We start from the raw sequence: 12,151 nt of genomic DNA on the forward strand, positions 1-12,151 counted from the left end.
AACAGGGGTGGTGCTCTCAGGTTTCGGATGGCAGTGACGGGCCAGTAAAATATAAAGTTCTGCAACCAACTTCATCACTAATGCCGCCCAAGGTGCTACTTCCAGAATCCCTTTGAATACTAGTCAGTGCTATTGATTGGCTTTCCATTTCCAAGATTTTTGTTGGAACTTGCTGATGGCGTGGCACGAGGAAAACATGGATGCAGTGAATGGGATTTCGGTCATTGACTACTTGCTGGTGAGCTGATCTACTCCCCTCCCAACTCTTTAGGAGCTGCATCTGCGCCTTGATCCTTGAAAGGCCGTGGCGTTCCTACGGATGCGGAAAACCCAGCTTCCAGCCGAGTCTCACGCGAACCGTGAATTTTCTTGCTGATCAATTCCTAGAAACGGTGCGCATGTCCGGAGAAGTACCGTCCGCATTCACACGCTCGCAACATCATTTCATACATGTATCACCAAAATTTAGGTTTCTAACGTTCTGTGTTTTGACATCGGTACTGACGTCATTCCCTTCCTTCACTGTTCTAGACAAACTCGTACCTCCATTGTCAACCATTGTCTCCTCATTATGTTTCCAATTTCTCGCAGTATATTGTATGTAAATAGCATGTAGCGTATTTAGGTGGCATTTGCTGCGAACCCGTGTGTGAATATAAACGCACTCTGCAGCAGTCTTACATACTGCATTCAGACAAGCCGAGGACAAGATATGAGATGTTGTTATCGCACTATCATTTTTTTCTCAGCTTTTTAAAGCTACCATCAGTACCATGTGAGCATTGTAGACATGAACAACTGTAACGATTACCGAAAAAACAACTGAACACGCCTGTTTAACATATATATAATATATATATACTCAATCTGCGGACAGCATGCTGTTTCGTTCTTTTTGAACTCATCAGCGCAGCACAGAGAAAATGAGGCCGAACCTGAAAGCAATGGAAATAAAAATTTCCGATCAGGCCCGAACGTACCTTGCCAGAGTGCTCAAACTGACAAGTCAGTGAGCTCTGCATAACGCAATAACGCTGCATACTGCATAACGCTCACTGACACTGCACAACGCTCTGCATAACGCAATCAATATATATTATTGTGTATTACATTTTCATCAATTATCGCGATATATAATAAGTACATTTTACAAAAACAATTCCATTGTAATTTGCTCGGAAAATTACTGCGCTTAGCACAGTTCGCAAATCTACAGAAGCCTAGGTCAATTGTTCACAATCTCATAAGTCATGGACTCATTAGGACCAGAAGCAAATTCCATAAACAGTATGGACGAAAGCCAACGATAACGCAAGAAAACGAAAAGACGACGACTTGAGAAGCGACGAGAAGACGACTACAGGAGAGAACGAGGAAATGAAGCTTAATCAAAGACTGTACATTTATGTCTTTAACTTGGACGTAACGCGAGAAGAGGCAACACAATCCCAGTAAAAATGTTCAAAATAAATTTCTGATAAGACTGAAAAAATTAATGATCAATAATCTATAACAAAACAGTTACCAACATATGGCTATAAGAAAGCGAGTAGGAGCAGTTACAAAAGAAGATATGGATTTGAGAATAGTAGAGAAAAGGAGAGATGCAGAAGGATTAGTGTGTTATCGTTTACAAATTCGGTTAAGCTTATGACGTCTCAAACTTGATGCAGAATAAAATTCACAGGCACAACCATTACATACATGCCGCCTATGTCCCGTGTGAGTACTCTGGTGGTCTTGAAGGCATTTTAACTCCGTGAAAGACTTGCAACAGTGTGCACATTTGAATGGCTTCTCTCCAGTGTGGATGAGTTGATGACGCAAACGATTGGAACTGTGGCTGAACGACTTTGCGCAAACCTTACACTTGTATGTTTTCTCTCCAGAGTGCGTACGTTCATGAAGCTTTAGTCTACAAATGTAACTGAATGACTTTTCACACTTCTTGCACTTGAATGGTTTCTGGTTGTTATGCGTGCGTTCATGTCTAGTAAGACTAGACTGGTTAGAGAATGCCATTTCGCACAGCTTACATTTCACCAAGTTTCCTCCAGTTAGTTTGTGTGGTTTTTCAGATACAAGTTCACCAGTGCATTGGGGAGATACCGAATTATCGCTAATATTACCTATACTCTGTTGATTCAGGTCAAAGTCAACAGAATAGATCGACGATTCGTCATTAGGCGAGTCACGTGTCTCTTCTGGAGCGGCGTAGTGGTCTGGACCAGTTAGGGAAGAGCGGACCTGTGGAATAGATGTGGGGAGATATCGTTTTCGCATTCTGCCTGTTGACGTTGGCGGCTCCAAGTCAGTGTTGCAAGAAGCTGATGCTGAAGCTTCAGCCTCTTTTTGGTTCTTGCTCTGGACTTCGATACGTGGTGTAGCGATGACGACTGGCTCAGGAAGCAGACGGAAATTTACTGGAGAATAACCGTGCTGTGCATTGTCCAGCCTTGATAACGAGCTATGCCGTTGTGGATAATCCACAGAAGACGTTTCAGAGGTCACTATGTTATTTCCATGATCGATCGCAGTGTGTTGAAGCGCGACACTTGGCACACCATAGTGATACGGAACATGACAAGGTGGAAACCCGCACGGCACTGGCGTTTTACTTGTCCATATCACTAATGGTGGCAACACTGATAATTCATCTGAATCCAAACTGCTCTCAGACGTCCAGTCGCCATAATGCTCCATTGTTAACGGAACTCCACCGTCTTCTATGTTGATCGATTGAACAGTCAAGAGCACGGCCAAAGTCAGCAACAGACGATATGTTCAAGCTTGCCGAATAATGAGTGCAAGCTCTATGAGTGATGACAAGCTGGATCTGTTCACATAAATACAGTTCTCACTTTAATACTGCAGTAACAAAATGTGAGGAAGGAGGATCACGTCCAATTTGGGTACATGGGATGGAATATTAGCTGCGCAGAGTTTGCTTAACCCTCACAGGTGAGATATTCATGACGGACTTGTGCCACCATGTGGAAATTCGGGTAGCAGCGACATTATAAGTTTTATTCAACAGAAATGGACGATAACTTCAAGCATGCTGTATAATGATTGTAAACTCTATGGGTGATGACAAATTGGATTTCTTCAAATTAATATTGTTCTCACGTACTGTATTAACAACTCTTAGGAAAGGTCACCTCTGATTTGGGCACCTGTGCTGGTATTTGAATAACTTAATTTGTGGTAATACTTCGCAGGTGGGATAATCATGTCGGACTTGCCAAGTTTGGTGGGAATTTCACGATATTTCAAGTTTTGTGCTAAAAACCGTGATATGTGTACAGTGCGAAAACGCTCTAGCCACTGACGATCGGTTTTGACAGGATCTTTTTCCTGTACTCCGGGTTTCAACTGACTACACGGTACACTTTGTTGTGTGTAAGACAGATCAGCCGGGTCGAGTATCTGGCTCTCTGGTTGTTGTGATAAATGCGTCAAAATGGCTGTGAAGGCGCATCACTTCCTGAGACTCTAATAGTCGATTGCTCAACCTCACACTGATTGCATGCAGTAGAGTAAGGTTTGTCTCACGTCTTTATTTGTCTCACGTCTTTGGAGAGGCTTCCTGGTACGAGTCATGGTGGTGACAGTAAATTTTTGTTCTTCAGGCCTTTTCCCTTTGCACCTTTCCCTCAAACGAATGTATGTTGGAGCTTCCCTCGGGCTGCATTGCGCGGGAAATGTGTGGGTTACATTGAGAACTCCGTCCCACCAGCCAGTGCGAATTCACAGGAAGCGGGAGTCAGAGGAACATGTTGAACGAGCGCTGCTTGGACGACCACTACACCTTAGCTCAGTGTTAGAGCATTGCTGGATATTAGCGAGTGTCCAGGTTCTAGTCTTGGTCAGGACAGTCATTTTTACCTTTCGTACGTTTCCATCAAGCAAATGAACATTGAGATAGTATTAGGAGATGTGACGAGTATTGACAAAGATTAGAACAGGACTTTACAATATTACACATGGGACCAAAGATAAACACAGATCGACTATAATTATAGCATTATACCCGAATTTGAAAAGAGCAGGGCGCCTCCTCAACAGCAAATATCCATACAAGGTGTACGTGCTCAGGAGGTAGAATACTAGCGTGCGACATTCAAAAGGACTGGTTTATCAGCAATCGAAATACTTTACGTCTGTGTAAGACGTGCAAAGGACAACTTGTAATGAAACAGCACATATCAACTGGAATACAATGATACAAAATAATGTTTTGTGATTTTACATGTTATTATTGGTGGCGTCAGCGTGTATGCAAGCAGCTGCCTTGGAATGGAGATCAGATTCGTCTTTTATGGGCACACAAATTACTCCCAGTTCACAACGAACATGATAGTCAGATTTCCCATCAATGTGAACAACTTATGTTTAATTAAGGGTGTTGGTATGTGCTTAGTTTTTTCAAAGTGTGTTTTCGCGATGAAATATTTGCAACGATCCTGGACACATCATCACTTTCTCTTAGGAATGGATTCGTGCATGAACTGTGAGGTTGCATTTCCGATTGAATGACTTTCCACATTCCTTGCACAAAAATGGTTTCTCTCCAGTATGAATTCGTTGGTTGTTGTTGTTGTTGATTTTTATTTTGCTTCGCAAGGCCAAACGGGCAATGGTGCCCAATTCTATGGAAGCGAATTTCAAAAGGGAGAGAGCTACGGGGAGAGAGAGAGAGAGAGAGAGAGAGAGAGAGAGAGAGGGAGAGAGAGAGAGAGAGAGAGAGAGAGGGGGGGGAGGGATGGAGATGATAAGCAATTTTGGAGCGTCAACAGAGCGATTTTGCAGTGTCAATAGAGCGATTTTGAAGCGTCAACAGAGGGAACACAAAGAGTTCATAAGCGCACAAGCACGCAGAGAAGAGTAAATGACGTGGTGTGTGGACGGGAAAAGTCAGACAGAGCATTCATTGCAAGGTGTAGGGGATGGAGGCAAGCTTAAATTGCTGGGCAGCCTTGATCTTCCTTACACTCCTTGGGAGAGCGTTCCAGGCCAAGGCTGCCTGAAAGGCCAGGCGAGATCTGCCGGCTTCTGATTGTGCCGAGGGGACAGTGAGGCCCCTGGAAACCTTGTGCCGGGTGGTGCTGCCAGCTGATGGTGAGAATAGGTCCTGGAGGACACTGCTGGCTTTCCCATTGACACAGCGCCACACCAGGACGAGCCGCTTCTGGGCGTAGCACTCCCGAACTCTGTACAGGGACATCCGTTCGAGCAGAGGCTGAGCCGAGGTGTGAGGCGGCAAACCGTATACCGCTCTCGCCGCTCGGTTCTGCAGGACCTGAAGGCGATCAAGCTGCGAAACCTTGAGGGAGGAAGAGAAGGCGTTAGACCCATATAGGAGGTCAGGCATGATGACTGACCTCACATACTGGATGCGACTACTGAGGCTCAGACATCTGCGGGACCGCCACAATGCTCCAATCTTCTGCACAACTCTCTTCGCCATCGCGTCAACATGGGGGTCCCACTTCACAGCGGCGTCAAGGGTCACGCCGAGGTACCTTGCTGTTGGGCTCAGGGGAAGCTCTGTCTGGTTGCAGCGGACAGCGACATGCTGACCCGCATTGCGTTGTGGTACAATTGACAGGACCTGGCTCTTCTTGTCATTTAGTAGCAGATGTCGATGCTTGAGCCAGTCAGCGACGTTGGTGACGGCCCCTGACGGCAGGCTGATGTGGCTAGCACTGATTTTCTGTGGCAGTGCACTGCAATGTCATCGGCAAATTGCAGAGATGGAGCAGGATGGGCTATGGCAGGGACATCACGGGTGTACATGCTAAACAGGATCGGACCTAGGACCGAGCCCTGAGGTACACCAGATGAGCACTTAGCAGCAACACTGTAGGTGGGGCCAATGCGCACTTGCTGGGTTCGATCGCTTAAGTAGCTGCAGAACCAGCGAAGGGAGGCATTGTCCAGGCCAAGATCGAATAGGTCCCGGACCAGTTGGCTGTGATTGACCTTGTCAAAGGCTTTTGACATGTCGATTAGGCAGACGCCTGTGGTCAACTTGTCGTCCCGGGCCTTTAAGATGGCATCTGTTGCTACAACTAGGGCGTCCTCTGTGGAGTGCTCACGGCGGAAGGCAAACTGAGTCGGTGGTATGGCACATGATCGCTCCAGATGTGCAACAAGTTGCTTCTGGACTATCTTCTCGAGTAGTTTGGATACGATCGGCAGAAGCGACACAGGACGATAATTCGCAGCTACCGATGGATCGCCAGCTTTGAAGAGAGGGCTTATTACAGCATGTTTGAAAGCCAGAGGGACTTCACTATGCCTCAGCGATGAGCTGAAGAGCACTGAAAGCGATGGAGCCAACAGGTCAGCGCAAGCACGTAGCAGACACCCAGGAATCCCATCACTGCCTGTGGCTTTGCAGGGATTTATCCGTTCCAGGAGGTGCTTGACCTCATCTGGGGTAGTTGACTGGAAGGTCAGCATTGAGCCTTGCGGCTGTGGACCAATGGGAATCTGGAGCTGCGCCGGACGGGACGGATCATGTACAATGCTGTGGAAGGCATCCGAGACTTCTGTGATGTCGCACATTGGCTGATGATGTTGACGAGAACGGCTAGTGACAGAGTTGATCACGGACCACATCTTCCGCAGGTTGGAGGAGTGATCACGACACTGCTGTTGGAAATGCTGATTGCGTTTTCGCCGGTAAGCATTTGAGGCTTCTGCACGCGCTCGCTTGTACTCCTCATGTAGATGCACGTTAGTCTTATCTCGTAGCCACTTTCGGTGAAGTCTATTCTTGCGCATGTTCAGTTGGAATAGATCACGGTCGGACCATGGCGGGGGAGTCCTCCTGGTGGAGATTCTGACTTCACGCAGGGGAGCGTGACTTTCGAGAACCGACATAAACTTGGCATGCCAGCCATTCCACATCTCGTCTACAGTTGCAGCAGGGGGAAAGGAGTGGAGGCTGCACGAGGCAATATCTTCACGAAATGTTGCAAGGTTAATGGCACGGATCTTGCGGGTGAGGCGCACTGATTTCCGCTGCAGTGGGTGTTGCGAGGAGGGTAGAGACAGACTTGCATGCACAAGGAAGTGATCGCTGATCGTGCAGGGTACAACTTCACAATGACTTATAGTACCCACGGTGGAGAGCACTAGATCAAGCAGCGTTCCATCCGGACATCGGGGTGTGACTCGTGTGGCAGATTGAACATAGTTGCGGAGCCCATACGATCCGATAAGGTCCCAGAAGCGCTGGTGAGGACGACTGGTCATGCATTGAGCCAGATTGATATTAAAGTCACCCACCAGTGTCATTGATGGCGTGATCGTGGCAGCATTGTGGAGGACTGTGTCCAGGTGGCCCCAGAAATCAGCAGTTGCATTTGGTGGGCGATAGAGGCAGCCAACGAGGTGCTGGTGTTGCCCTCCGCCAATAGCTATCCAGGTAGCCTCCAGGTGGCTATTGTGCAGATCAGAACGATAGGTAACTGGGAGTGATGTCTTGTGATAGAGGCATGTGCCCCCAGCCTGGCGATCGGGCCGGTCACAGCGAACAACACTGTAGCCGGGAATACAAATTTCGCCATCCGAGATTGTACTATCCAGCCAGGTCTCGGCAACGCCAACGACGTCCCAGTGGTGCTGGTGGGCAAGGCTGTCCAGTGCATGCAGCTTGTAGCGCAGGCTGCAGATATTCAAAAACCCGATGTTGAGGCTCGTGACGAACAGTTTGAGGTTGTTGCAGTTGGTTGTTCTTTGGGAGCCCCGGGACCTTCGAGGCTGGAAGGGAGTAGCATTGGGGTTTAGCAGGGGTATATGGCTGGCAGCAGACATCACTGTTTGCTGACTGGAGCCACGCGCTTTGCAGCTTGGTCTTCAGCGGGAGAACCACGCTGGTGGGGTCGTGACTTCTGCCCAGGGGTCCGAGTTAACTCAGCGCCGGGTTTGGGAGAACTGTCGCTGCTGCTATTGCGGCGGCTGCTGCTGCCGCTCCTGCCACAGTCGTTTCCGCTGCTGTCGTCGCCACTGCCATCGTCCCTGCTGCTGTGGGCATTGTCGTTGCCGTCGCCACTGCCACCGTCACTGCTGCTGCCGCCGCCACTGCCACAGTCGTTTCCGCTGCTGTCGTCGCCACTGCCACCGTCACTGCTGCTGCCGCCGCCACTGCCACAGTCGTTTCCGCTGCTGTCGTCGCCACTGCCACCGTCACTGCTGCTGTGGGCATTGTCGTTGCCGTCGCCACTGCCACCATTACTGCTGCTGTGGGCCTTGTCGTTGCCGCTGCGCTTCTTGGGTGGATTGAATTTCCATGTCCTGCAGTAGAGAGGCCGAGGCCAGAAATTGGCAGAGGTCACAGTGGCCAGGCAAGCTGCATCGATGGTGACCCTGGCGGATACTTTGCCGCTAGCTGCCGTGTGTACATTGCATGAGTGGACATCTATGATGTTCCCTGTGGCTGCTACAGACCTGCGGTGCACAAACTCCGTGAGACCCTCCATTGTGCAGGTGCTGCTAAGGTTGCCAACAAACACTACTGCTCTCCGGCGTCTTGGTGGGGCTGCAGCAACCAGCTGCCAGCTGTCGTCATTTATGGCATCCACTTCCTCTTGCTCTGTGTTGCCAGTTTCAGGTTCAACACTACCTGCAGCGGCCGGTAGGGTGTCCTGGTTAGGCCCAGCGTTGGCAGTAGTAGCACCGAAAACGGGCTTGACACTGACAGGCAGGAGTCCAGTATCCCCTGCATCAGACTCAGAATACTCCATTTCTGTGTCTCCAGAGGGCACTGTCTTGGTTGCGTGCCAGGGTGTGGCGGCGCTACGGGTACGGGGTTCAGTGTGGGTTCCCACGTGTTTTACCTGCTGGTTTGGCAGTTTTGCACTGTCACTTGCGCGTGGCTTTGACTGTCCAGGACTACTGGTACGGGTACTCTTACTCGTAGTACTACCTGCACTCTTGATTTCCTTGCCCAGCTCGCTTTTTGAAAATGGTTGCTTGACTGCCATAATGGCGGACTCCTTCAATGACTTCATTTCTTGCCTTAAATCCAAGACCAGGCCGGCGAGCTCGTCTACTCTCCGCTGGAGGCGTACTTCGTTGTTTCTGGCCTCACTGACGAAAGCATTCAAAGTATCTACAAGGCTGACCACGTTGTGATGTATTCCGGGAATGCTACAAAGTAGCTTCACCTGCTCCGCGCTTGAGAGCTCACCCATGGCGCAAAGATTCTCGTTGTGAACAACCTAGCTACCTAACTACACTACTGCAACTGCTGCCACTACTACTACTACTGCTACAACCTACCTACTTACCTCCAGTCCGGCCTAATGCCGGCTGGGCTGTCCAAAAGGTTTCAAGAACTGGAGCTCAAAAACGCGTACCCACCGCACTTGGTGATGTGTAAGAGCTGATGTTTGCTTGAATGCCGTACCACATTGTTGACACTTGAAAGGTTTCTCTCCAGTATGGATGCGTTGATGATTTTGGAGATGTGATGATTGTCTGAATGCCTTGCCACAAAATGTACAGTTAAAAGGCCTCTGTCCGGTATGCCTACGTTCATGAACTCGTAGGTTGCGATGGTGGGTAAACAATTGATCACAGTGATCACACTTAAACCGCTTCTCCCCGGCATGGACACGTTCATGAACAGTAAGATTAGATTTACTACTGAATGACTTAGCGCAGTATTTGCACGTAAAGCGTTTCGCTCCTGAGTGAACACGTCCATGATGGTTAAGATTATATCGCGTATTGAAGGTTTTATCGCACACTTTACATGTGAAAGAGTTCTCTTCTGGATGTGTACATTCATGAGATGTCAAACAAGATTGAGCAGGAAATAAGTTATCGCTATGCTTACATTTAAGCGGCTTTTCTCCATGATGTGAATGTGCTCGATCAAGCGTATCATGCTGGGGATCGAGTGACTTATCTGTTTCTTTGCTGAGCGACGTTTCAGGTTGAGTAAGGTCAGTTTGAAGTTGCCAATCTTCCTCAAAAACCCACTCAGAGGTGGGGATATTGTTCAGTGTTTGACGATCGCGATGTCTGGGATCCTCAGATATGCTAGACGGTCGAGGAGATACTGGAGAGCGTCTGATTGTGTGAACGTCCACATCGGCCGACTTTCTTGAGTAGGTGCTATCTTCCGAGTCGTACGCTACGTGCCCGTGGCCTGTGTAGTGATCTGAAACCGAAACGGGATAGTTCACAGTTTGGTTACTTTTGTCTTGTGATCTTTTTTCAGTATCCACTGCCGGTGTCATGGGATTTGAGCATGGTTTTTCAACAGCTGTTGTTGAAACTTCAGTAGCGTTTGTATCTTTGCTCCCCTGGAACTCTGGTATTTGCTCCATAAAGTCTGCCACATTCTCCAGCAAAGGATGATCTTGAAGGGCACCGGAGGTAGATATTGATGTGTTCCAAGAGCTAAATAAGGATCGCTGGGGAGCATTATATGCGTAGGAGAAGTCAGAGGTCGCTACTTGATTGCCGCTTTCAGCATTTGCGTGGTGATGTGCTCCATAAGATGCGCCGTAGGATGCTGCTATATTTGGCGGTGGAGGACACGCAGTAGACCGTTTGCTGGTCCATATCACTAATGGTGGCAGTGGTGAGAGTGCATCAGAGTCCACGCTACTCTCCGAACTCCATTCACAATCGTCCATGATTCACTTACTACACAAAGTCTCAAAACTGTAATTTTCCTTTCAAGCACACAAAGTGTCCAACGGAATGCCAATAATTCAAATAGCAAGAACTCGCCGTAGGAGGTAAGCTTTATAATCGGTAGCATCTGTGTTTCCCGAAATAAGTGGAGGAACATTCTGCTAATTCGTCGCGTCAAACATCTTTTTCTGAGCTTTATATTCAACTGACACATGGAGATCTCATCAGATCCTTCGCCTACGTGTAAACACCTACACGCATCAAAAATTCTACACACCCACATTCACACCCACGTTCACACACATTCACACACACACACCCACATTCACAAACACACACACACCTGGCCTGTCCTGTCTTGTTGAGCCACTGCCATGAAGGTTACGTGGGCCCCGGAGGGGCAGCTGAGAGAGAGGAGGAGCACGCAGGCCTGTGACGATCCAGGGAATGCAGTAAGCGAAATCGGCGGGAGCAGGCGCAAACACATGCGAAACCCTGACGGTCCTGAACGGTCGGACGGCTACACGTCCGTGAGCAGCGATGACGGGCGCAGCCACGTGTAGACGCAAAGCAGCGGTCACAAGCCTGGCAGTGAGCGACTCAGCAAAGCGGAGAAGCAAGCAGCGGCAGCGGCAGGGGCGCACCGACTGCTGACTGGGGGTAAGTACACTTGTGCCTTGCCAGACCCCCACGGGACTTCAGCCAACGGCCACACTCTCCACACTGGCATGCACTTTTCTGCTCCGCTACCGGCTTCGCACGCTCAACCCTACAATTGTGGCGTGCGCGATCACTGCGGCGTGCAAACTGTAGGTCGCAGGTGTAGCAGGTGACGGGAGGGCGGGGGGGGGGGGGGATGCTGGGCATCTACCGCACACACACACACAGACACACACACACACACACCTCAGACCTCAGACCTCAGACATGCCCATCGCGGAAGCGATGATAGCGAACAGCTATGTTAGACATAGCAACTTGTGCTGGGATTACACCATTCAACAGCTTGCAAGGCTGATGAATTGACCGCCACTATTTTTAGCCTGGTATCCACCACACACACACACACACACACACACACACACACACACACACACACACACACACACACACACACACACACACACACACACACACACACACACACACACACACACATACACACACACACACAATTGTACTTGTACTTGCTCACTGCCAAAACTGTTCACGTGGTTCTCCCCGGGAGAGGGGAGAGAGACTCAAAAGGAATCTTGGAAAGATGACTCAATTGTAGGGCTGAAACGATTATACCAATTACTCGGTAATCGATCGATAATTCCTTATCAATCAAGTAATCGTTACGTTATAGATTACTCGTTAGGGATTTTGAGTCCAAAAAGTACTGAAAACCCTTGTTTTTGTGAAGTTTGAATCAGTTTCCACTGTGAGTATGCAGTTGCCAGGGGCATGGTGCACATTCTGAGGTTAAATTGACTTTATAACTACC

At 48.8% G+C, this 12,151-nt stretch overlaps 1 protein-coding gene across 1 annotated transcript; it reads right to left on the reverse strand.

Annotated features, from left to right (window-relative positions):
• Positions 1-1,119: 1,119 nt before the first annotated feature.
• On the reverse strand, positions 1,120-2,834 carry LOC135825922 (zinc finger protein 572-like). Its single transcript, XM_065338560.1, has one exon. The coding sequence runs from the start codon at positions 2,701-2,703 to the stop codon at positions 1,624-1,626; it is 1,080 nt and encodes a 359-aa protein (XP_065194632.1). The 5' UTR covers positions 2,704-2,834; the 3' UTR covers positions 1,120-1,623.
• Positions 2,835-12,151: the final 9,317 nt, after the last annotated feature.

This window comes from Sycon ciliatum, chromosome 10 (genome assembly GCF_964019385.1).
Source record: "Sycon ciliatum chromosome 10, ocSycCili1.1, whole genome shotgun sequence".
NCBI lineage: Eukaryota > Metazoa > Porifera > Calcarea > Leucosolenida > Sycettidae > Sycon > Sycon ciliatum.

Coding starts and splice junctions, on each gene's coding strand:
- LOC135825922 (XM_065338560.1), bottom strand. CDS start 2,703: ATGGAGCATTATGGCGACTGGACGTCTGAGAGCAGTTTGGATTCAGAT.